The 26,789-nt window shown below is 40.5% G+C and overlaps 1 protein-coding gene across 2 annotated transcripts; it reads right to left on the reverse strand.

Annotated features, from left to right (window-relative positions):
- LOC306833451 (inactive dipeptidyl peptidase 10) lies at positions 1-25,557 on the reverse strand. 2 transcript variants are annotated; one of them, XM_079358704.1, is made up of 25 exons: positions 25,125-25,557; positions 19,162-19,276; positions 16,980-17,075; positions 16,700-16,794; positions 14,706-14,777; positions 10,463-10,515; positions 9,799-9,880; positions 9,192-9,312; positions 8,930-9,084; positions 7,655-7,752; positions 7,394-7,517; positions 6,982-7,023; positions 6,790-6,894; positions 6,016-6,107; positions 5,090-5,137; positions 3,612-3,730; positions 3,424-3,471; positions 3,048-3,146; positions 2,803-2,869; positions 2,498-2,692; positions 2,346-2,400; positions 2,132-2,231; positions 1,960-2,018; positions 1,442-1,514; positions 1-1,347 (listed from the first exon to the last, which is right to left on the reverse strand). In XM_079358704.1, the coding sequence occupies exons 1-25, from the start codon at positions 25,161-25,163 to the stop codon at positions 1,130-1,132; spliced, it is 2,370 nt and encodes a 789-aa protein (XP_079214830.1). In that variant the 5' UTR covers positions 25,164-25,557; the 3' UTR covers positions 1-1,129. The 2 variants fall into 2 exon arrangements, with proteins under 2 accessions (XP_079214830.1, XP_079214831.1); XM_079358705.1 differs by lacking the exon at positions 25,125-25,557 and adding an exon at positions 20,480-20,613.
- Between the last annotated feature and the right edge of the window lie 1,232 nt (positions 25,558-26,789).

Below are 26,789 nucleotides of genomic sequence, written 5' to 3' on the forward strand. Positions count from 1 at the left end.
TTTTGCTGTAAAACAAGAGGCTCAAACTTTATTGTCAGTTGGAAAAAAAGGAGTAGCTGGTTGTTCAGAGTCAAGGGCATATGTTTTCACATAACCTGCATGCAGTTTACCAGTTTAGCTTGGGTTGATAGTTTGATGGTCAACCCGACAATCCAATAGCTTTAAGGACTACAGTGGTTCAGCAGTTCATTCGAGGAGACAAGTCAATACTTCGATACACAAGAAATTATTAAAATGCAGATATGTATCAAACTAAATAAAATACAGCCCCCTACACTTAAAAATACAGTACATAGAGAAACACACATAGTTGTTTTGCTGTCATTCTTGAATCAGAGCTGGTGGTGTACATTGTCTCGGCTGCATACTCATCCTAAACCACATAATGCAAGTTATGGCAATGAAACTAAAGGAAGAAGTCCACAAAGTGTATTTGGCACATTTAGATCCTTATGCCTCATTTGAATGTAATGAGACTGGAAACACAGTGAACTAAAGGACTTAACTATATGACTTTTACAACAACATTATAAATTAACCTTTGACCCAGTTTGCATGTTATCTGAGAGTTATATGGTTTAAATAACTTTAATCAGAGCTGTCCTGATTTTTCAGTTTTATATGACTTTAATCTGAATCATTAGGAATATATAGTCATAGCTGGATGCATTTGGAAACTTTAAGCCTATCTTTCCATAGCGTCAACATGGATCTCTCACAGTAGGCCTCTAGTGTGTTCCCAATTGCTGGTAGATTCTGCACTTTTAACCCTAAATGGTGATTTTTGAAAAATGCACAACACATAAAATGCAATGTAAACTAATCCACATCATGCAGCCATTACGACATGCATGTTTTAAAATCTTTTTAAACATCTGACAGAATCAGTAGCCTAGCCTTCATGTCCACATTATCTCAGTGAATCTTGTAAACAAACATATAAATCATAAATATGTGCAACAAGGTTTACAGTACATCAATCAGTTTTTCCAGAAGTCGTAGGAGGTGATCTGATGTGCTTGGTCCCCACTCCTCTGCTCTTGTGTCAGATAATCCAACCCAAGGTAATGCATAAAATGGCATAGAGTCCAAATAGAGTCCTTCCAGAAGATGAAAAGGGGCTCAAGGCTCAGTCATCTTCCTCTTCTTCCTCCTCTACAGGATCTAGAAAGACGCTGTGCTTCAAGCAGGATTGGAGGTAGTTCACCACAGTCCGTTGGAAGTGCTGGATGCTGCGCGGCTCCCTCAGGTTATGGCCCTCGTCTGGGTACAGCTGCAGCGAGTAGTTAGCTTCCACCTTCACCAGTCGGCTCAGGAGCTCTGCGCTGTGCTGGAAGTGTACCCTCGCTACGGCCACACACAGAAACAAGATTAAAGAAAATTTCAAAACAGCAACAACAACATGGCATAGAACTGCAACAACAACAAAAAAAACCCTCACCATCTGCAGTTCCATGGAGAATAAGAAAGTTCTCATCTTTCAGTTTGTTCACTTCCTCCAACAAAGAGGCAGTCTGGAAAAAACAGCAGCACACATTTAGGGCTTTATAAGTTACACACCTACTTAAAACCAATTCAGTGTAACACAACAGGACATAAATAAATTCCACAATATAAAACATGAAATGTTCAGCTTTTTTTAATCATGGTTTGAAAAAGTTGTAGTTCAAAATGTATGGTCATCCTGGAGGCCACCCTTATTGATGGAAATGGGGTCGACAAAATAAAGGAAACACTTCTTATTATAATGTGACTCAAACTAAAAGGGAACCAATAAGTTGAATCAACATCTCTCCAACAAAAACTCTCACGGACACTTTCTTTATTGGAGGGCTTTGGTATTAGACCACAATGATTTCAGTCAATAAACATGCAAGTGAGTATGTATCCTAAACCTTTAATAGTGTAAACTTCTTGAATAATGTAGAGCAGAAAAGAACATCAGCTCCAAAGCCTCACCGAGTAAGCGTGCTCCTCCTTTGCTGGGAGGCCTAAATATCTCTCTGAGAATGCAGCACCTGTAAAAAGGGGAATAGCATTTAAATACTCAACAACAAAAACTATGTCTCAGTGTCATCAATATTCAAAAGGCCTTTGTGTTTGAACAGTTTACGATGTGATCTCAACTTACTATAGAGCCTGAAGTCAGTTATGGGTGCAGCAGCAGCTGTGCATTGAAATAACTTATGTGTTGCAGCTAACATCTTGAGAGTTAAATACCCCCCGAACGCCTGTAAGGAGAAGCAGAGAAGTGCTTTAACAAAAGTATGACAGAGCTCAGATGGCTTCGATGGGCAGTAGCTTAACAAACATTTCTACGGAAAAAGCTTTAAAAAAGCTGTGACCTTGCCATACAGGGCCATGCGACGATCGTCAATGTAGGAGAGTTGCATCAACAACCTGTGGAAATGTCATAAAGTGCTGTGAGTTCACCAGCCATTTCTCTCACATGACATTTATATAGCCTTACAGTATTTTGTTGCGTAACATTACTGACTCGACAACTCCAAGATAATCTTTAACTCTAAGCGAGCCAAGCTTGCGTGGATCCATAGCAGTGGTCTTCTGTCCACGGCCGACCCCGCTCCTGCCGTCCACCCAGGCCAAGGCCACATTGTGAGTGCTTGAGAGGACCTGAGGCCAGTCCAGGGCGAATTCCTCTGTCACCGACTGACTGCCAGGAACTCCATCCCTGAGCGACAAGACGCACAGGTTCAGCAAGAACTGTGACAATTTTTAGGCGTACGAGAGGAGAAGAAAAGGCCAGAGATCAGGTGGCAGCTGTTGTTTAGGGGGGCTTACACGATGATGAGGAGAGGGTGCAGGCTGGCCTCGTAACCCTGAGGTAGAGATAGTTTCAGGTGGACATCTGAGAATGCAAACAGAGGTGGAGGTCAAAATGTCAGGTCATCTGTCCAAAGACGTCTTCGGATAAGAACGTAAATAACAAGATTTATTATAAGCAACAGAAGGATCCATCAATTTAAATCGGCATAGAAAGAGACATAAATGAATAAATCACAAAAATAGAGCTGCTGTGTTCTTACCATGGTTGTCTGCTGGCAGGGTCCTGAACAGCGTTTCAGGAAGCCTCTTGTCCTCCAGAGCTCTAGATAGAGGGCTGTTATCCTCCAAAACAACATAACCTACAAGACATCAGGAAACAGTGTATCAACATTTTGAATCCTGATTTTCTGACGTAATTGCTGTTCAGATTGAGGTAAAAATCCTCATGTTGTAACAGCGAGTCACAGATAGAGGGCAGTATTACAGTAGTATCCACAAGCAGGACAGTAATGCAGTAATCGTAAATGCTGGTGTGCTTGAATATACTTCCCTCTGCAGGCTGTCGCTGGTGACTACATAGTGTGTGCATGTGTGTGTGATTAGACTATTAATCAGACAGGCAGGTGGGAGACTCACTGGAGGGGTCCTTTGTGCTGTGAACGGTCACTTTAGGGACTCCTGGGCCTGTGGAGTTTTTAACAAGAGAACATTATAACACCAGCTGTCTCTCAGTATAAATCCTACATTTTCCATACAGGTATGTGAACGTATGTGTGTGTGTGTGTGTGTGTGTGTGTGTGTGTGTGTGTGTGTGTGTATCTTACCTAAGCAGTAGAGAGTGAAGTATGTTTGATTGGGGCTGAATTCAGCTTTAAAAAAGCGACATCCATCTAACAGGTTGCAGGAGATGCACTGACGTTGAAACACTCCATCCAGGGCCACACTTTGGAATAAAAGAAGCGGGTTATTGAGCGCCCTTTACTAAGTCTGACGCACTTTGATGTGCTTCAGGAGAGGGCCAATTAATTTGCTTACATATCGGAGAAAGTGTCTTGAGACAAACTATTCCGGCAGTTGACTTGTCTTAAACAAATGGGGTTCAATAAGTGTGGACATTAAAGTCGTTATGCTGCTCGCTCTGGGAGGAGGTGGCGAGTGCGCCTACACTGCGCTGCTTACAGATTTCATACAGGATTAATCACAGTTAAGTTCAAACGAGCAATCATCCCTCCTCCATAATATTGTGCTATCTCTCTTTAGCCTACAGCGAAGTAAGTTAATAAAAAGATATGAAACCGAGGAGTTTGATGAGGGAGCAGACAAGTGTGTTTATCACATGGGGGGGGGGGGGCATAAATCTCAATGACTCGGCTCTCTGCAGCAGAGGGTCCACAGTCTCTTTCTGTTAGAAATCAGTCCGTTCAGCTGATGGCCTTGAGCACCTTCAGCACATAATACAATAACGATTCTCATATCAACATAAGTGTGCAGTAGCTTTCCTCTGAGGGTGTTTAAAAGAATTCTAACAGCAAGGCCCAGTGTATGGACACGATGCTTAGTCAGTATCAGGTGGACATTTTTAAGAGGCATTCATGGTTACAGGACAATTGTTCCTGGTGAAATTGCTAATCTGACTATTTTACAGAAATAATCACTTTAGATTAGAGACATTTGAGGTTTGAGCAAAATGTCTCAAAAACTATTAAATGGATTGTTATAATATTAGGTTCATGAGTTCATGTCTCCCATGAGGATTAATTAGAATCATTTGTTTTTTCAAATGATCAACTTATATTTTTCTTTGTTTCTGTTATTTTGACTTTTTCTGTATAACTAATAGCTATCCCACCAGACTATTGATGTATTATGTTCTCCTCCAAGTAAATGTTGGCCTGCTACCAGGCAAAACTGAGGTGGTGATGGCATAATGTTACACTTGGTAATCACCAGTATGTTCCATCATGAAAACAATAGCATGCTGATGATTTTTAAACTTTAAGCTCAAAGCACTGTTGTGCATCATCAAGACATCAACAAGAAATATTAACATGGCTTCATGTTAACTATCCTGTGCTTACAAATCCTGCAGGTGGAAACGTCCACATTCAAAAATGCAAAAGTCGAAGTGACAGAAATGTTCAAAATGTTTTTTCAATGTTCACAATGTTAGTGCCGCTGTCGATTTCCTGTCCCTGAGAACATGTAATCTTTTGGAAAGTCCCTTTAAAATGTTCTTTTTAAATGACTGGGATCAGAGGACCCCGGTTCAAAAAAGGAGCCTATAGTTTCACGGGATGGTTACCTGAAGAGGTGTCTGCTCTGTCTGGATTCTTCTGTGCTCAGGAAATATCTGACGAAGAGAGAAATACAAAAAAAACAAAAAAAAAAACAAGTTCTTTGAGTAATGTACACTATTCACATCACTTCATCATAATTATTCTAGACATCAATTATTCATGACAAGAACAGACACATTAACGTACTTCAGAGAGATAATGTATATACATTATTGAATACATAAATTAGCATCAGTGATAGTGAATTCAAACATTTGAGAATCAGATATACATCAAAGCATTAGATGTGGATTACCCCTTCTATATGAGTTCAACTAAAGCATTGTGGGAAAGACTGACTAGCTTGGAGGCACAGAGCTGTATCAACCTGTGTGCTTTAGGACTACAAACAACTGACTAGATGGTGTCAGTGTAATGCTCACGTCTCAGTCAGTAAGTCAATAAGGGGGTTTCTCCCCATTAGAAAGATGGAGACAGATTTAATCTGTATAATCTACTTGTTCCAGGGTAAGTAATCCTTTTCCTTCTTCATGTTCAAATATTGTAACCACAAGCATACTCAGGGTCAATGCCACCTCTTGGCATGACAAAATGTCCCTTTTAGTTATTTTGTAATAGACAGTCTTAATGTTATCATTCACTCAGAGTCTGCATGAATTTACACTGCAGCTGACCATTTTACAGCCAGATGAGACCTTTTTAATGAGGAGCATTTTTTTCACTTTATAATGTTTACAGACAAAGAGCAAGGTCCTTTACCTGCTTTTTGTAAAGTGTCTTGAGATATGAATTGACGCTATACAAATAAAGATTGATTGATTGATTGCTAAAGATAAAGATTGAGTGTGTATTTTCTGTAAGGCACTTTGAGCTGTTAAGGCTCTAAAATGTCATTTTTAACCCAGCTCCACACACGCTGACGCTCACATACATTTTTCCTGCCTTCTCATCAAGGGCGCACAGCAAGGTGACGTCCCAGCTCCCTGATGTCAAGAAGCGAGGGGGGACGGAGGGGGTGGCAGGCTGTGATATACATAGAAAGACATAGATGAGGAGGGATGTAGACGAGAGCAGATATACAGAACAAAAATAGGTGTGGGGATATAGGGAGTTTGTGTCAGAGGATGGAGAAAAAGCAATTAAGATTCATAAGGTTAAAACAAAAAGAGGCTGTGATCACTCCAGAGAGAGGTCCGAAAAAGTCTTTTTTAATCATAGTTATTTTGATTTTGGGATTTAAGTTAGAAACAAGAGAGAAGACATTATGGTTCTACTAATTGTATGAATGATGCGTCGTATCAAAGGTGTGAGTGTGAATTCTTTCATAAAAGTGGAGAAAAACAGAAACAGTATGTCATTCCCCTCTGTATAGAATGTTTCTATAAAAGTAAGCAACATTTTTTAATTGCTCCACTGAGGATGAATAAATTGCTAAGCTGAAAGGTAACGAGCTAAATGTCCTCACGAACGTTAAGGGCGACCCACCATTTAAGTATTAATGAGTCACATAACTCTTTAGATAAAAGTGGCGTTTCACTAACTCGGGGGAAAAAAACGAATGCAAACAAAGTGCGTAATGACAAGAGGAGGAGGCCTTAAGGCACGACTGATATCTGTAATCACACCATTTAACGGGACCCCTCTGCTGAAATGTTTATGACTAAGTTATTCTAGGATGATATGAGGGGAGTGACAGTTATCCGACCTGGGCTGAGAGACCAGCGATGTGATGAAACTCCCCTCGAGCGCCTTGTTTCGCTGGTAGGATTGTATAAAACACGGAGCTATCCTCTGAAAACAACGGCACTTCCTGTTGAAGAGAGACATTTTAAAAAAAGGCTAAAAAAAAACAGAAAACAGACACAGAAAATTGAAACCCCTCTTGAGCTATACATACCTGCCGCTGATTTTGCATTATGTCCATGGCCAATTTGTGCTTCTATTGATTCAGAATCAGATGTTATGGGGGCATGAATTAGTCACTTTCATCATCATCTTAAGCTGATTGTAGTATTACAACTTATTTTGTTCATAAATCATAAAATAAAGCAAAACATTGGCACTTGATGGGTAACCTCTGTAAGGGTTTAGAAGAGAACAAGCAATAAAAGACTGCAGCACAACTCTGAGAATTCTACTCATGCAGCAAATGACCTTAAATATTAATCCAGCGTGTAGACATCTGAGAGCTTAAAGAAATCAATCCCAACTCCCAACACAGTGTAAAGGGAGCAAAAATTCCATTAAAGCTGAATATTGCAGTGTGAGCCGTTTGAATTACTAATGTGGAACGACTGATGACCACTCACCTCGGAGCATGCCCCTGTGGTGGCCTCGCACACGCAGAGCACTGATTGGTTCTGGGCACGATTCAGCCAACGTACAGCGAGGCGGGTGCTGCTGATCCAAGTCACCATGGAGATGTAGCTATCTCTGAGAAGTGATGCAGAAAGTGATACAAGGGGGAAAGGGTTGAAGAGAGGAGAGACATTTTGACAAGTGTAATCATTTTTGACAGGTCTCCAGTCTTCAAGGTTTATACCGATTTGAAATTCACAAAGATGTTATACCTGGCCCTGAGAGAGTCAGGAGGAATCATTTCCAGAGTGTGAGCTGGACCATACAGATTTACAACAAATAGACTGACTGATGGGATACTCGAGCCAGCCTGTGAGCAGCAGAGGAAAGGAATCAAATAAAAAATAGACATGTTAGCTGTAGGTTTTGGCAAAGCTTTAAGTCCATCTGACAGAAAAATTCACTCAGTCCTCCACACTGCTCCAGAGTGATTTTTCAAAATGTTTTGCATCTACAGGAACACGAGGAATACAAAGGAGAAATCCTTCCTCTTATCCCATTTTTCTTAACAATGAGCATACCTGTTCTTTTGGACACTGTGTAGAGATGAAACTTGTTGTAAATTGGGGCTGCATAATTTATCACTGATAGATTGATTTGATCCACTGATGTGAAAATATGCACATGTTCTATAGAAAGTGATAAAAACCTTCATTTTGATCATGTTTCTTAAAGTTGTATGGGCTGTGCAATAACGTCATGGTGCTCTTAATTCTTATCTTTTTTTTAAGATGTGTTTTTTTATACGCAGGTCTTGTGCAATATGTTGTTGTTTGCTGTTTACATCACTATGGGATTCTCTGTTTACATGTGGATCGTTGTTCGTGTCTATTGTGTTCTGTTTGTTGATTCTTCTGTAGAAGCAGCTCAATGTGTGTCCAAGACAAATTTCCCCAAGAAAGCGTATCGTATGCAAGCAGCAACCTCGGGCGTCGAAAAAAATGAGGCCAATGCAAAAGTTCCATAAACTGCAGTTTTTCGAGTGTCCGCTTGAGGCTGACCATTTCCAGCATGACAACCGCCAACGACGGGCTTCCAAAGCCCCCTGCAGACTTTTTATTTCAATATTTCATTTTAATGAATTATTATAAAAAAATTCAAGGCTTTCTAAGTTGCGATTGGGGAGAGTTGGGCTGTGCCTCTTGGAGCCTCCCCTCCAAAGGATGAAGTCTGACTCGAAACAGGAGGAACAAACTGCAGGCCTAAATCCTCGGGATGATGTTCTAGAGTGGATTTGATCCATTTCTGTGTCTGTTGGGTTGATGAGACTCTGTGATCAGCCACTTCAGAGCACCAGATTCATGTGTAAGCGCAGAGCTGATTACTTAAAGTCATTACTTAATAGCTCTATTATTAACAGACCTAACACAATTCAGATGGTGAGAGTTATACGTTGTATTTGAATCTCTTTTTTTCATTATCTCTGTGTTTCTTTTGAATCTTATTTAATTATTTATTTGAACATTTATTGTTTATAGTTATCCTACCTTGGGGTAGGGGAACGCGACATTGGACGGGTAGAGACGTCCTAAGAAGTGAGGTACTTCCATTACAGGTGTGGCAGAGTTATTGATGGTGAGGTACGCAAGCCGGGCCCCGTCCATAGACCACCAGTGGGCAGCATATGTCAACAGCACTTCCTCTGTAAAGACCGTGTTGGTTATTTATGTCACAGTTGGAGCTTACACCTGTTTTCATTATATTTTTTTCACTGTCAGAAAAACGCGGGGTGTGGAGAATGAATCCTACCTTCATAAGTCCAGTCGGAGAGCCCGTTCACCACACTCTGCTCTTGGTCAGTGGTTGTGAGACGCAGAGGTTTGCTGGTCACGCTCGGCTGGTAGTAGATATCTCCGTCAAACACATAGGCCTGGCATGAGCAGCACAGACAGACAATGCCAATCCATTATCAAACAGTGCATTTGCAGGCTTCATCGCTGGCCGCCTCAATCGATCGTCGGACGCCGTCCAAGACTGAGTGACTCGTCGGCCAACACACACATACACAAGAAGTGAGAGCCAATACATCTTTACCCTCCAGTTAATATGCTGCAGATGAGCGCCGGCATAGCAGCAAGAGCCAATAATATTACAGTGATGGTAGATGAATTTAATTATGATTGTAAAACAACCCGATCATAGCAACACAAGCTCTGCAATAACCTCTATGCTGGAGTTCATCTCATAATGACAACAACATGATACCACTGATGTTTTCATTATTAGACTTATATTACACAAAGGCTCCATTCATACAAGAACAGAGGTGGAGAAGCTCTTCTGATAAGATTGAGGGAGATTGTTGATGCTGATGACGTCACATTGATAAAGGTAAATTAGTTAGAGTCTGGCTTACCAGCTGGTTCCCCTGAGGGCCCCAGGAAGCGTATTGTAGAGCTGCCTTTTCTTTCTCCGGAGGGTAAAGCTCCAGCAGATCCCTGGAACACACACACAAACACCCAGACATAAGCTCTCCATTACAAGCGAGTGTCCTGTTTAAAGCCCTCTGAGGTCCGTCCATGCCCCGGCCTTGAGCTTTGCTTGAAAGAGATACTGTACTGTAAGGACAAAAGAGCAAGATGCATGGAGGGAAAGCGGAACAAAGAACAAGATTTGTTCATGCAAGAGTGCAAAATTCCTGATCTATATTTTGAACAGCGATTTCCCCCCCCCCCCCTATCAGGACAGGCAAACATTTCCCTCAAAGGCAAACTCAGGCAACGATCAACACTGCAGGTCACCTACAAGTCCTTTTCATACCCGTTCTTCAGAAGTTCCAGGATCCACTGATATGATACCGTCTATAACTCTCAGGCATTGAAATCTCGAGTACAGCTCAGACCTTACATTTGGATGATGGAACCTGGCGAGCACACTGATGAATGAATGCACGTCTGACAGAAACATGACGATTCTGATTCGATGAGACACACTCTGGTTTTTCAATCCACGGGTCTGCTAGCATCGGTAACGCTCATGCCCAGTGCAGCCCATGCATTTGCATTCACGATTCCACCTACCCATTAGCCACATCATGGATAGCATAGGAGGCTGTGAAGGACTGAGAGAACACCTGAAAGAGGTAGAGGATAACATGCAACACAGGTGTGCTGCACTTAGATAACAACACACAGAGATTTTAGTGCTCACACATGCTCATAGAAATGTTTAAAGAAAGGTAAATATAAATTAAACAAAGATTGGGATGGATTCTCAAGTCTACTTTAAAATGAGGCAATAAGCAACAGGAAGGTTTGTTTCACATTGTCTTATATTTCTTGATAACATATTTTCCTTCTCGATATAGATTCCAATTTCTGGACTCAAGAATTCGGTGACACTGAAACCATCGACTACTTTTTTAGGTTCTGGCTCAGAAAATGTAGAAATCCTTACCTAACAACAAGAGTTAGCTGCTTTTTGGTTTTATGAGTTTAAATTGTCTCAGTTTAAAAAAAAAAGAAAAGAAAAATCCGCCACAAAATAACTTATTGAAAAACTGTTTGCGGCCATCTTTGCTATCTTTGACGAATCTGTAAAAAAAGAAATTGTGATCCGTTAATATAATAATTTAAGTGGATTTTTATTCTTTTTGTGTTAATATTTTTGTTTTGTCAGATTGAATCATTGACTATATAAAGCACCCTATATAATTCTTAATGCTCATTTTAGACAGTATTGGACTTTTTTCCTGTGCTCGAACTGGAAGTGAAACAACTTTATTGTTAAATCAATGCACCAGTCACAAAAAAAGTGTTTTCCTGAAAGAGCATTAGGTTAATCAATACATGCATTTTTTTCAAAAGACTGATTTAATAATGCTTTACTTGCACTGAAAAAGTCACGGCTAATATACCCTTAATATGTTTGAGTAATTAAACCTCTTGCAGTCATTTCATCCATATTACATCATTATTAAGATCATATTTGAAACAGAATTGTTTGATCCCTTAGGAACTGTTTAAGACTGAGAAAAAGAAAAGACATGACATGTGAAAGAACAGTGAACAAGCGAAGAGCGACATTCTTATTAAATAGCATCATTAAAGCTAATAACCTTCCCACTGGATCCTTTGTGCTGGCAACAATGTCGCAGCCCTGACACAAGCTTCAGCGGCTTACAGATTAATTAAATTAACATGCTGAAGAGGACCAAGCAACAAGAATCAATGATAGTGTGCTCGTGTATGTGTGAGCATTAACTGTAATTGATCACAGCATTACCTGATGACTTCCAGGTAATATATTGATTTTTTTTTCAGCCTTTTTTTTTTTTCCTCGAGCAAAGGCTTGGAAGCAGGCTATTTTCCCACTGACCTCTGAAAGCCAGAGCCTCCTGGAAAACAAGTCCCTAAAGAAATTAAATGTCACATCCTCTATACAGCACACTTAGCAGTGAAATTGGATTTCTCCTCTGTGTTGTTTGTCTGTTGTCAGAAAACGCACGGATGGAGTGACACGAGAGTGAAGCTGAGGAAATAAAGGAGAGAAAATAAATCCTAAGGCTATCTAAATTAAATTGAAATCTGATTGCGGTGGAAAGTCGGAGCATGGGGGCCAACAGGGTGTAGACAGGAAAAAGAGCGATGTAACGACTGACATAACTGCAGGAAGAGGAAGGGATGGAGTGGTTCGATAGTTAAGGAAAAAGTGAGGCTGGGAAAATAGAGAGAAAGAAAACAAAGACGGGAAGAGAGAAACGGGGTGCATTGAGGGCAGAGGCTGGCGGCCAGAGTTGACAGGTAGTCGAGAGAACTATGTTCAATCAGCTGTTTATGATTTGTAACGGGTGTCATAGATTCTGCTCGTGATTTAGCGTGATGGAGCTGGAGGGAAAGGCTGTACGTTATTGTGCCTCTGTTTGATAAACAGAGAGTGAGGGCATCTGTCTTGGAGCAGCAGAGTGAATTCTAATGTGAATGCCAGAAACATATCATAAATCTTCCAGGTCGCTCTGCTCCTCGCCGACCCCACCCCCGCTCCCACCTTCCCTCGACTACCCACTCCTTCCCCACTCCATGTCGCCAAAGCGTGGAGGGGTAGGGGGCATGCACGGATTAAACAGCCATAAGACGCATTAACAAAGGAAGTGTAAAGCGATTACAACACCCTTTGCATCAGCTCTGATATTGATATTTCATGTAGCACAATCCACAGATAACAGAATCCTTCCTTTTCCGTATTCCTGAGCAGCCCCACAATGCATTGCCTTTGATGGCAGCACCCAGCATCAGCATTTACTGCAGAGTGTAGACACGACTCCCCTGTCACTTTATTTGTCTCTAAACTGCATCGTCTCGGCAGTTTTTAGTCCGTTTGCCTCTTGCTCATCAATCTTAGAAGCCTCCATCCACTCGAAAGAATCTCACCATCATTCTTTGAAAAAAATATGCGGGTCTCCTCTCTCTCTACTTTTCTCCTCTCTCACACGAACCTGCTTAATTCAAACGGGCTTTGAGGGAAAACATTCCCCCCCAGGAAATCTGCTTTCTCGTGTTCCGATGTGGCCAAATCCCTAACTTCATTCTGTATACCCTCTTATCAAAATCCATTTATTCTCACCCACCAGGCACAAAAAATGTCCCTAAAGCCTGCAGAGCTAATACAAGATCCAGAGAAGCCTTTTAACTTTCTACTCACAGCCCTGCTCATCCTTTTCTTTAAACTGCAGCTTTCCCCTTCCAACATCTCTGTCATTCTTTGATAACCACTCTGATTGATTTCACACCGGGCATTGTATCTAAGGGCAGATGGTGCATAACCTATTTTTCTCTCTTCCCCACCAGTCGCAAGTTGCTTTCCCCCCCCACTGCTCTCTCTGTGTTTCCTCCATCGTTCTCTGCCACTCTCAGCAGCGTGCGGCTTCTCTTCCAAAACAGCAAAGCTGGTGCCTGGCGCAAACTGCTTCAGTCAGCACAAATCCCCCCAGAGATAGACAGAAGAAAGTGAGTGAGAGCGAGGAAGATGAGGCGGGAAAGAGGGGAAGGGAGATAGAAAGAAAGGGAGAATGGAGGAATTTCCCTCTTGCATGTAAAACCCAGACATGCACACATGTGCATTTCTAAACAAACAAGTGATTCCAGGTGGCCTGTGCACTGTCTCTGATATCTTCGAGTGTGAATGCACACCGAGCATACAGATTAGATCAGACAATTCCTGCTGACATCAAAGGAAGTATGCTAATGACGTGAAATCAAGCAACACACACATTGAGCAAAGATCTGAGCCACTTCTCTACAGAGATCTATGAAAACTGATTGAACGTATGTTAACTGCTCAATAATTCATTTACACGGGAGGCTCTGTATTTGTGGTGAACTAACATGGCAACAGGCTCAATCGTTTCCCCCCTATACACACACACACACACACACACACACACACACATTATATGATTCACAGTCATTAGAGCAAAGGCAGATCTCTAAGGGAAACCCAGAGAGATAGAAACAACTCAGAGTGTGAGAGAACAACAAACTCTGATTTCATATTCTTAATAAAATGTTTGGGAAATGTGCTGAGAGGGTTTTCATTTCCTCCTAATTCTGTTTTCTAACCCTCACAGATTACTTGCACATTACACAACTTGCCTGCCCTTTGAGGAACAACTCAACTGTTTATTAATGGTGTGGGGTGTTTACAAAATGTGACTGCAGACACAAGGGGGCGAGGTCCTGGAGGCACTGGACTCTGTTGTATTTAAGTAAAGGGAAAAACGATTTGTTTTCTGTCTACGCCGTCGCTTATCTGAAAACCACCTGCGATTGGGATTCTCGTCAGCCTCTCATTAAAATTCGCCGCTGAAGAAGCGGGGTGATTTCATTACTGCAGCTCCAACTTTAGTCCTTCATCTCCTTGATATCTCTCCTTCCCCCCGGCGAACCATTTCACACTGATCACTCACTCTAAGCTTTCCTCAACCCCCTGCACCTTCAGCCATCAGCCAGTTTAAATATTCAACTCCCCATATGTTATCCCAGTCATTTGACGGGCGGTGCTCTGGAGCTGAAGCCCGCTGCAGAATCAGCACATCCCTTCTCCTCAACCTCCTGTGTGTTTCTTTCTTTCAGGGGTCTGGTTAGGGATGCATCGTAATTGTTTCACAGCAACTTATTGCTCTGACAGACATGTGGAAATAGGTGAGTCGTAACAGCTCTCTCTTTGATATTTGCAGATATTTTATGGTCCTTTGTGCTTTCCTGGGGAAAAATCTTGACAGTTATTTCTGTAATCAATTGGAGTTGGCTTTAAGAGGAAACTTACCGTTTGAATATTATACGCCAAGAGGACAAACCTCTTGTCGGCAGAGACTTGGAATTTAGTAGACGTCAGGTCCTGGAAGAAGAAAAAGGAATACATTCATCTGTCGTAGTAACTTTTTGGGGCTCTACGAGTTCCTCAGGGGTTGTTGTCCTAGGTTGTCAAGGTAACCAAATTGATATTATTTCGATAGGATACTTGCAAAAAATCCCAGTACATTGATGCCAGGGCAACAAATAAAGAGGTCATGGGAACCAAATACAGGGCAATTACTTGTTTTTAATTACAAGAACATTCCTGCACACTGTCTATGTTCCACAAATGAAATTTAAACAGTACAGTGCTCTCTCTCTCTCCATTTGGGTCAAACACATGACTTAAGATCTATGTTTTTTACTTTTCAATATTATGGATCATGAAAAAAAACAACAGAGATTGTATTGTTTTGAAACACACTGTATCATAATGTATCAATGTATTGAAAATATAAAACATTAGCACAGATTTATTCTCTCTTTTTAAGATCCCTTTAGGCTGGTCTGAAGTGTGTCTGTGTATTTCTGGATGTGGGAAACTTGCAGAGCTCACCATTTTATATCATTGACTAAAAGGTGGGATAGTTCTTTTTAATGCTTTGTAAACAAACAAAAAAACAACTAAAATCTAAATATCACAAACTTTGAAGTTGATGTGGTGAACTTTAAGATCAAGTATTGATGTTGAGCAACATCAACATTCATTTTGTGTCGTGTTCCAGCTCATCTTGAGAATAAATCACATATTCATTCTCTTTGATCTTTGTATTGATCCTCAATCTACTCCTGAAGGAAATATCTGGCTTTCACAAACTCCCCCTCCAGGGCATTTTCTCCTTGCTTCAGTTGAAAACAACACCTCCAAACAACAGCAAGTGAACCAAACAGTTAAGGTGCCGTCCTGATAGTAAAGCAATGGTCTGAATAGTCCTTCCACATCCCTTTATCTCATCATATCTTCACTATTGTGTTGGATGTTTTTTCAATCTTCAGCTGAGAAGCCAGAGCATGACTTTAACACGGTTAAAATTATACTGAATCTTACAAAATAAACCCCAAAGCTGTTGTAATATGAACTCAACACTGGATTCAGGTACTTCCTCTGACTTGCTCTAAACGTAGTAAATTCAAAATCTCCACGTTTACTTATTATAAGCTTTACAACAATCAGCTCAACCCTATAAAAGTAGGTGGTTGAGCCCATAAAGGTCCATGATGGCCCTCAGGTCATTAGAAAATCATTAGATTTGGCTTCTAGTTGTTCCTTGTAAAATCCCATCAGGGAAAAGAGCTCAAACTGAAACCTATTGAAGCTCAAATTTACTTCAATGAAGACGCTTTTTCTCCCCGTCTTTGATATATTTTTAGAGTAGCTTTTATTTCATGTTAGCTGTGAAGAGCTATGTTATTTGGCTTTCAAAAGATGCTTTCCTTATTGTAAATTTTGATTTCAGTTTAACACTAACTATGAAAACGTTTCTGGCCAGAGCATTTTTTCATTGAACTCCTGTTGCTGTGTTGGTATCCAAACAAGAAAATAGGTTTTTCTGGAATTAGTAACAGCAGCAAAAAAAGAACAAACCACTTCATAACAGCAAGAGACTGGTTTTCAACCTGACAATCCTGCTTTAAGCTCCTCGGTGATGACCCATATAAGTCTGTCAGTGTCGTGCAGAGGCGGTGTTCAACATGATACCCATGCTTGGGAGATTCTCTTTGAAGGCACATGCTGAGGGCTCACAGAGCAGCTAGATTGGGGCGAAATGAGCCAATACTGTCACTCCGCCAAATCTTTTTTTGTCTTAGCTGTAGGATGTGGAACAGTGGGACTCTACAGCTTCTCTCTGTCTCAACGTGGAATCCTAACTCTCTATAAGCCAGTCAATTTATCCAGCTGTCTATGAATATAAGCCAATCAATACTCTGTACGCTGTCCTCAGAAGATGTGCTGCTGTAACTCACCAGGGAGCTGTTGTCCAGCAGGGTTGTGGTGAGGTTGCTGTTGAAGCTGAATGAGAGGACGTGTCCTTCTCTGGTTCGAAGAGCCACTTCGTTTTCTGACAAAGTTCGGACAGGTGAGAGAAAAGTTTCCTCCGTTATTAAAGAGATGATTTAAAGCGACAGAGGCAGAGATTGTTTCTATTTGCAAACCAACAGCAGGCTACTCTCAGTTTCAGCCAGGATCAATCAAACGGTTTTAAACTGTCAGGATCAATTTGCGAGTGAGAACAGGGATCCTTACCGTTCAACCACATGACAGAGGGGTCATGAACTTTGAATTCTTCACTCTCTAGATCCTCCATAGTGAGTTGGGAACGGAGCAACAATTGAGTTTCATCTTCAGAGATAGAGAGACAGATATAAATACATAATCACATAGGGTGTCTTATTTACAGAGAGCAAAACTGATCCTTACCTCTATTTCAGCTTTGGCATCTCAGGTATTTATTTTTGTTTCAGACATTTGAAATATCTGAATAATACTTTCCCAAATTACATTTCCATATAGTGCTTCAAACTTTGAGATAATAGCTTATTTCTGTTTTGGAGAAAAGGGCATCACTCAAGAAACTCAAGCAAAAATTCTACAATTAATACCATAATAAACAATTTATGTTGTATATCATAAAACTTAGCATGCAATCTGTGTCTGCTATCACAGTGCCTACTGTAGCATGACAGTTTAGCTAATTAACTATCTAATTGTTTAAGCCTTGAGGATAGAACCTTTAGCATTTGTTTGCAAGATCTTTTTATTTAATTTATTTATTAGCACAGTATCTATGTTCAATCTCACATACTTGGCTGGTTAGCTTAGCTACTTGATTTCACTGCTAATGTAATCTTTTAACTTCACATTTTCTGACAATTCCTTCCTCTTGAAACCTCCTGTCCACGTTTTGTCTGGCATGAAAAGATAATGAAGGCCCAAAAAACTGTTCTGACATTTAAAAACAGCACTCCAAGGGGTGATGGCCTAGTGGCGACGAGCCTTTTTAAAGTCCAACCTGCTGACTCCTTTCTCTCATGTCATTCCCTGCTCTCTATCCTTTATACATAAACGATACAGTGTCCTATTAAATAAAGGCAAAACCCTGTAAAAAAAATACATCAAGAACAGTACTCTACAATCCAGCCATTAAGGTCATGGTCAGCCAGTTAGCTTGTCGTAATGTGTGGAAGTGAAAACAGCTAGCTTGGCTCTGCCTCCAAGCCTTTAAAAAACATTACTTTTAATTAGTTTAATATACAAAAACCTCAGTTGTGTTAAAAAACAATTAACTGTTTAACGGAGCAGGTTTGTCTCTAAGAGCTTTTTTTTATGGCTTGCAGCTGTTTTTTTTCCCTTATTGTTGCCTGGCAACGACTCAAAGCCTTGAAATACACGGAGAGATTATACAAGGTTAAATTGTCATTTGTACACTGCAGTTAGAAGGGACAAGAAATTACAGGACATACTTTATTAAGGAGACTTTCAGAGATGCTTGTAGAAGGATTTCGTCATTTTTTTTATCGCATATTTACAGTCTTTGTGCAAAGAAGACAAACTAACAAGGTGTTGTTAGTTTCCAACTATGTATATTTTATTATTTATTATTATCATTTAGGTCTATTATCTTGAAACATCAGCACAAAATGCTGTTATACTGTACTACTATTTTCATGATAAAATCTGGAAAAAGGCATTCAAGCTCGAATACATTTCAACAGCTGCCTTATTGATCTGCAACTGAAAGACTAAGAAATGAAAATCCATTCATACGTCAGGCCAAATTGGACTCTAAAACACCTATTGATAACCTGTTAGCTTGCATAAATAATAACAAATGTTAGCATTAAGTAACTTCCTTACAAGGTAAGGAATTTGCTTCTTTTCTATTGTTCAGGATGAAAATAAAAAGCTAACCATAGCATGTTGTTTTTTGAAACTAACTGATTTTTAAGAACATCGTTGGCTAGTTTAGAAACAAAAAATTGTATCTTTCCTGGTGTAAATAGTCAGTAAATAATAGTAAAGAATTAGCTTCTTTCTTCTTTAGCTTCTTTTTCTTTGTATGATCTAAATTAACAAACTCTTTTGTTAGCATTGAGTCATTTACCTGCTAACAGTGCGCTATGCAAGGACATACAGTATGGGTAAACTGAAAATAACAAGCAGATGTTTCTAAAAACCATCACTTGTCTCCTAAGTTCAAGACCAATTTGGAAATGGGGAAATTAAAATGAATAATCAGACGTGCATGTTTATATGCCATAACATGTGAAAAACAGCAGTACAACATTTTCCCCGTATTTGAGTCTCCCACCTTGAGTGTGATGTCAGAGGAAAATGGGTTCTGTGTGAGCTAGGAGCTAGTTAGGCTTATGGTAGTGTAACCTCTGTCTACTGGGATGATTTTACTTTTTGTGACAGCTCTTCTCACCCGGTGTGAGCAGGATGACGGAGAGTATGACAAGGGACATAACAGCTACGATCACCACCATGGCGATTCCTATGCCCTTCCAGTTCCGCGGGGGACCATCTGAACTTCCCAGGTCCTGTTGTGACAAGAACACACACACAAAAACACAATGATGAATGCGGGCACAGCTGAGGAGGAGGAAGAAGATATTAGTGCTGCATCATTTCCACAGTTTTTTCCCCGACAGGCATATTAGTACAGTAAACCTCGGGGGATATGAAACCAGTCTTCAGCATCACAGACACCTCGCTGAATTACACACAAATTTTCTATATGAGAACTGCATAAAATTGTTGCATATGAGACTTTAATTGATGCAGCAATTTTTGGCTACAACATAAATTTTCTTGTGTTTTGCTTCATTTCACCTGCGACATGTCTGATGGGCCGAGGTGTTTGCAAAAACCGAGGGAGAAGGAGGAAGTTGCCTGTTCCTGTACAAGGTGAGCACCATTGAAAAAGCAGCCTTCTATGTCTGCTTTTGACGATGAGTATTTATTCAACAGCTCTTGATTAAGGTGTTAACATGGCAATCAAACTAAGGAGAAGTGGAGGGAGCTGTCTATCTATACAATAGGGCTGGAAATTCAGCGACACTCACAATAAATATATTTAGCACAGGATAACAATAATATCACGATACATTTTTTTGGCGATTATCTATATCATGCAAAAAAAGGATAAAATGATATTGTGATATCTGAACAACAGAAAGGATACAAACACAGTATCTGGCTGTCTTCTTTTTATTTTTATATGCTGCTGTCTACTTCTTCTCGGGCTAATTCATTAACCTCCATTCATGTTACTCTTATTCAGGCCACCACGAGGAGTCATGAAGTAGTGACGCATTGACTAAAATTGTCAAAGAAATCTGTATTTGTCATTTGTATTTTCATTTTCCTAAAATATCCAAATTTTGACACCAGAGATTTGATAATTGAACAAACGAGTCAAGACGACAACATATTGCTGTATTTATATTTCGTCTCACCCCTACTACAGTGAATTGTAACAAAAAGTCGAGTCCTGTGTTGGTATATTTGCTCTCTTTGCCTTCAGGGGGTACTGATGGAATGAGCCTGGCATCAGTATCAGTCACAAATAAACACAATCGCATGCTGTTCCCGGGCCGCTCTCCACTCCCTCATAATGAGCGTCTGGAACTTCTGGAGCCACATGGTCGCTGGGGTGTGAGAGTTTAATCACAGAGCAGCTATAAAAACTGAGCCTTCATTATGACTGCCCAAACAATCGGCCTAAACCTTTACAGCCTCACCTGGCCTCATCACATTAATCCAGGTTGTTGGGATCCAGGCAGCAGAAGGAGGACATCAACAGATTGCTCTTCCGCTCTCCCTCGGTGACACCAGCTGCCCCTGAGTCCACGATTGGCTACGCCTTCAATATCCTCGCTTCGCTACTCTTCTCCACACGTCTAACCTTTTCTCTCTTTCCTATAGCACACAGTATATGAGAGCGCTGATAAAAGACAATGTACTTACATAACTGGAGTCAAAATGTCTTGAAAACCTATTTCAGTTAAGTGGATTCTGCAGGAACTTAAGAGTAAAGGTCAATTCGCTTTAACCAGAAGCTGCAGGGCTCCTCCTTATGAATAAAAACACCTTGGTACATATTCGAGAAATCAATTTCAGATGTTTTCACTTCTTACTGCAAGGTTTTCTTTTTGCCCCAGTTGAATGAAAAACACAGAGAGTCTTCTACCTCAGTTGGTTGCCAGTGTTCAACTCCTGCCAAGGTCTCATCTGTAATAGATCTCCTTGGCTGTAGCATCACAACATGTTCAAATTAAACCCACTAGCAGTTGCACCTGCAGGGACGACTTTTAAGTGATGTTTGAACTCTCAGTGCAGACCTGAGCCGAGGGGGATTGATGTCCGACATCTTACCAGTCTTTCTTTCTGTTTTATCTCATTCTGCTGCCCTTCTGGCGCACAATATCTCAGTAAATCACCATTATCCCTCTGTCAAATAAGGAAGCTACAGCAGTCTATGAAGGCTTTAGTCGATACTGACTCATACTGCATATTCAGCACTTTCTGTTTGCCTTGACTGTTTGAATATGAAACACGGAGAACTGAATCTCGTTCACATAACAAAAAGGGTATGTTGAATAAAATCCATGAATTATAATGAATACACATCCTTGAACAATTTATAAAGAATTGCATCTTGATTCCAAGATCTCATACAGGAAAGGTATAACATGTAATTGTCCCACTTGACTAATTCTATCACACCGTATTCATTACTGTGTGATGTGAGCTGAAGCATCATCCAGCCATTCCCCTGAGCCCAGACATAAGACCACATTTCCAATTAAGGTCATTGTTAAGACAAACTGGGAGAATCCCACATTCCGGCAGATGAGGAGTTTTGTCATACTTGCAAATGAGGCACAGATGCACTGAGCTGAATCCCCAGAGAGATCATTGATGATGCTGAGAGCGCCAACTGGCTGCTGGACACGATGCATGAGGGAATCTAATGCAGCACAAATTGCTGGCACAGGTGAACAGATGACAACCACCGCTGTATGACGGACCACGCAGGCTTGTTTCAGTCCAAAGGCTGATGGACAAGCAAATACATCTCACAGGCAGTATTTTCTGCTGATCCAGATCAAAAATGAATCACACAGAGCTGTGACGTGGGCCATCTATTTTATTCAGCCCTCGTAATCCCACAGGAGTTGGAGTGAAAGCCGAGATGAGGTGTCAGTGAAATACCAAAGGGGGCGAGAATGCAAATCAAAAGGTCTTTACATTTATGGAAAGCTTGTTGAAGGAATCCCCATGAGAGGATGTTTTTGGGGTTGAGCAGAACTGCATTCGAGTAGAGAGAGCCGTTTTAGTTTGCCAGCCGAGCTTGGGGATTTTTACTCAACCAAATGAAAGAATCAATAAGGTTGTACAGTTGTTCAAGGTCCAGGGGGAAACAATTAATAGAGGTAACACAGCCCTAAAGGAGACATTTAGAGTCCTGTTTATATGCAAAGTATGACACCTCCATGTGGAATATTGACACCTATGTCCTGACATATCTCCTTAAAATCTGACTTTTCTGTGCTTTTCCTCAAAGCACTTTGTACACACAAAAATCAACCATATCACTAACTATATTGATTGAGTTTGCCCGCTCACAAAGCGAGCCACACCAAACACAATTACTCAATCTGCACAGCATGCAGCACAACTGGGCTGCGCAGACTCCAGGCGATGCTAAGAATTCATAAATTAGACTCAGGAGACCTCCTTAGCTCCATCCTCAGTGTCTTTGAGGCATGAAAAATCTGACAATAAATTACATGCAGAGGAATAAGGGAAGCGGTGCAGGCAGTTTGGGGATTCTCTAATTTGCATACCACCTAAAACTCCTCCTCTGACACCACGCTACGATGTTTATTACACAGATGACATTGGAAGAGGCATCAATATTATAAGCACCGGCATTAAAAGAGGCGGATCTATTGGCAGACACATATTCAATGTGGCTTATGCTCCTGAGCTTAATGATTCTCTGTAATTGCTCACAAGGGGAAAGCTGTAGATTAGCAAGTAACCCACATGTGTCTTTACCAATATCTCTCACTGCCCCATTTCAAATAAAGGCCATCATGAAGACAGAATGTAACTTAAGAGTGGTTGAAATAAATGGTTACTCACATGCTGTAGTAATGAGACACTACAGGCTGATATCGATTCATTTCGAGGTTTTCACTTTTCACATTCAGGGGAATTTCTTTGATCCCACTCACTGCGCCACCATTCCTCTCTTTGAATGTTCTTATCTTAAAAAAAGCAGTAGGTGGAATGGACACCATGTGGGACTAACTGGGCAGAATTTTTGCCCTTGAGGTTTTTGCACAGACAATGCAGACACACAAGCATTTGTGAAATGAAATTCCTGCTGCTTTAGCCTCTACTGCTGCGAGGGTCAGACCACAGTCCTATTCTTTTCATGCCCCTGTTCTGCAAAATGAAGTAATTGTGAATTTAAAAAAGAAAAGGTCCTGTATCTTGGCAAGTCAGTGCACTCAATAAAGTGGCTGAGTTTCTGCCTGAGGAAAAGAGCAGCGTAAGTAAAACATATGTGGGAAAGCTGCAGGTGGCATGGTATATACAGTAAAATATGCAATAGAGCATGCCATTTTTCACAAGCCTGAGACTATAGGAGTACTCCCGCAGCAGCACACAATACACTCATGGCAAACAAGAATATACTCTATCATATTGCCTCTTAATCAGTGTTGAAAATGCATGTTAAAACAATAATGCCTTTGAAGAAAACTAATTAAATCTATTTTCTTCCCTAATGCGAGGGATTAACTGAACCAGAACCAAAGCATTTTGTTACCCTGGCATGAAATTGCTTTCTTATACAAAGAGCAGTTTTCCAAAGTCATTAATGTTTGCTCTAATACGCCAAATGGTGTGTCACCCAAACATATGACCGATATGAAATCCAAATGATCACCCCCCAAGCCATCATGTTTCCAGCAACGGAGACACATTTGAAAATATATCACACAGCTCTGCCTCGTAAATAGCATTACAGTGTAAAAGATATTTATTGGAGACCCTGGCATGAAATGTTGCGACATTTGCAGGTAATGGATCGTCTGTAAAGCCTGCAGCCTTGTGTGGCCCTCTCAAGGAGACAATAACGCTGCGGGATTACCACACAAGACATTCAGTCAGGCGTCATTGAAATTCAATCACTTGAACATGAGAGTAAATAAAACACAGTTTTGTGAGTCACTCTGTGTCAAATATCACAACATACCAAATTAGACACAATCTGACAAATAATCCTGTGCTCCTGCAGTCTTTCAAACACTTTCTCCACCAGGGGACAGCTGTGTACTAATGATCTCATGATTGAAGCGCTTTCACAAGAACAGCGACAGCTTGATAAGACTGTTAATTACTGGACTTGGCAGGGGATGAAATTGTTGCTCTGCACTGTAGAGAAACAGAAGCAGCTAATTTAGATTACTGGACAAGTGATGCAGCATGATAAAGTTTTATCCTAAAGAAGAAGCATAATAGTTCTGTTGATTGCATAGAATGGTACTGTGAAAACAGTATGATTAATAATCTGCAAACATTTATCTCCATCATTTACATTACATGATTTATTCCTACCAGATTTGGCCACTTTCATCAGTTGCATGCACTGCGCTGAAATGTAACTAATCGTCTGTAAAATACACATATACAGACTAATGCATGGAATCTGCCTTTTTAGGATGAAAAGTGACTTTTAAAACACAAATGAACTGTCTTCAATTAACTGCAAAAAAAAAGTCAGATATGCATTTAAAATTGGAAGGGGAATTGTGCATAAAAATGACTTGACAACGCACTGATGATACATCATCAAATGCAACATGTCTAATGATCACTGTGTTAGTGGTGTGAGCGTAATAAAAGGGATACGGTGCCATAGTCTTTGTTCACCGTTCACACACCTACACAGCAGTCAGAAGGATAATTAATCACTCAGTGCAGGTTGTAGATATGTGCACTTGTGACACAGAGCGCTGATACAATGTACATGTATGTGTGTTTGCAGATATAATACAACGAAAGTCTGCTTGGGACAGAAAAACAACTAGAGTGGGAGAGAGGCACTGGACGTCGAGTTACCACACGAGCTGCCCTGCACCGCAGTGCAAAGAGTCCAGCAGGAGAATAATATTGACTGGGGACAAAAAGTCTGAATGGACGAAATGGTTAAAACGCAAATCGATAGAGCTCTCATTGTGGATGTGCATTAGGAATCCCCCCACTGCACATCAGAGGACCCAGTGAATCTCCCCTCACAAACTGCACGCACACTTTAACACACACTCAAAGCACTAAATAGGGATTAAATACGAAAAAAAACACACATACCAGCTCCGTGGTCATGTTTTGTTGAGTTGTGGCAATCATTGTAATCCTCGAGAAGCTGCTGCCTCTTCTGTAGCCTCAAACCCCGCCGAGGTGCACTGTCTTCTTGCGGAGCTTTTTCTGCATGCTCTGCTTCTCGCAAGTTTGCGCTCCCCACCGTGCTGGTGGTCTCTCTCTCTCTCTCTCTCTCTCTCTCTCTCTCTCTCTCTCTCTTACACACACACACACACACACACACACACACACACACACACACACACACACACAAACACACACATATTCACGTACGGATGACTCGTTCACTAATCCTTCTATTTTCAATCTTCTGTGGGATTATTGATTGGCTCACAGATTAAGCATGACAGAAGGTTGGGTTTGTCACAAGGCGACTTTAGCAGTTTAAACATCGTCAGACAATCAAAGTGGATCAATTATAAATAAACAGAACAATTACTTACACCTGAACCACTAAATTTAGACTGAACAATAATTATAGGCCTATGATTAATTGCTTCAATCTTAGATTTAAAATCACCTGTAATAATTTCAGAAAGGATGTAACAGGCTAATAATATTATAGTGGGGATGTTCTGTACAAAACAAAGACAACCATCCAATCAATCTTACATTTACAATGAATGTGTTGTGGAAATTGTAAACAGCCATTTTCTGTATCTATTTTTAATTTTCTATTGGGATACCAGTAAAAATCACTAGACAGACAGACAGACAGACAGACAGACAGACAGACAGACAGACAGACAGATAGATAGATAGATAGATAGATAGATAGATAGATAGATAGATAGATAGATAGATAGATAGATAGATAGATAGATTCTCTTCCTCTTTTTGTTTCACTCCCAGACAGAACTTGTTGTTATTGTCCTTCATTGATCTACATGTCGTTATCACAGTTACAATGATGAGCTGCAGGGCAATGAGAGTGAGTGCTTTCAGAAGTTTTTAAGCAGTTGCCTGTCTTGCTTGTTGACAAGCAGCACCCCTGATTAATAAAGGCACTGACACACGTTTGTGATGCTTCATTTCCATGATGTATCCTCCCAGTCATAGTTAACTGAAATTGGCAGTAAACCTTAGGGTACAAACCGAAAACTCTACAAGACCGTTTAATGCATTGTACACAGCCAGAGACGGCCCTGTATTCGTTAAGTTTCCACTTACATGTGTCATGTTCACATGCTGCATTCACGTGCTGTCGGACACCAGCTCAAATCAAAACAACTCAAACGCAAAACAAGATTTGATTTATTTTGGCCTTCATTCAAACTTTTTTCAGCACCAATCAAATGTTTACAAGGACACTCGGAAATATTGCCAAATTGACTTCAGAATCATCATCACGAGGATCAAAATAGGTTTTGTTAATATTAACGTCCTTAAACTTTTCACAGTCACATTCCCCAGAAGTTATCCGTAACATTAACGGTGTTTTTTTTGCTATTGTCACTTTCCGAAGTGAACACAATGAAGTCAAAATAACGAATTCCCAACTCAGAGTCTTGAACCATCCGAGCAGCGCATCAATGCAGCATCAACAGTGATATTTTGACAGTTTCTGAAAGGAAGTCTGAGTTGCAAAAAAATTTTGTAAAAAAAAATAAAAAAATATACAAATAATAATAATAATAATAATGATAATTTAAA

The sequence above is a fragment of the Symphodus melops genome (genome assembly GCF_947650265.1).
Source record: "Symphodus melops genome assembly, chromosome: 13".
NCBI classification, from domain to species: Eukaryota; Metazoa; Chordata; class Actinopteri; order Labriformes; family Labridae; genus Symphodus; species Symphodus melops.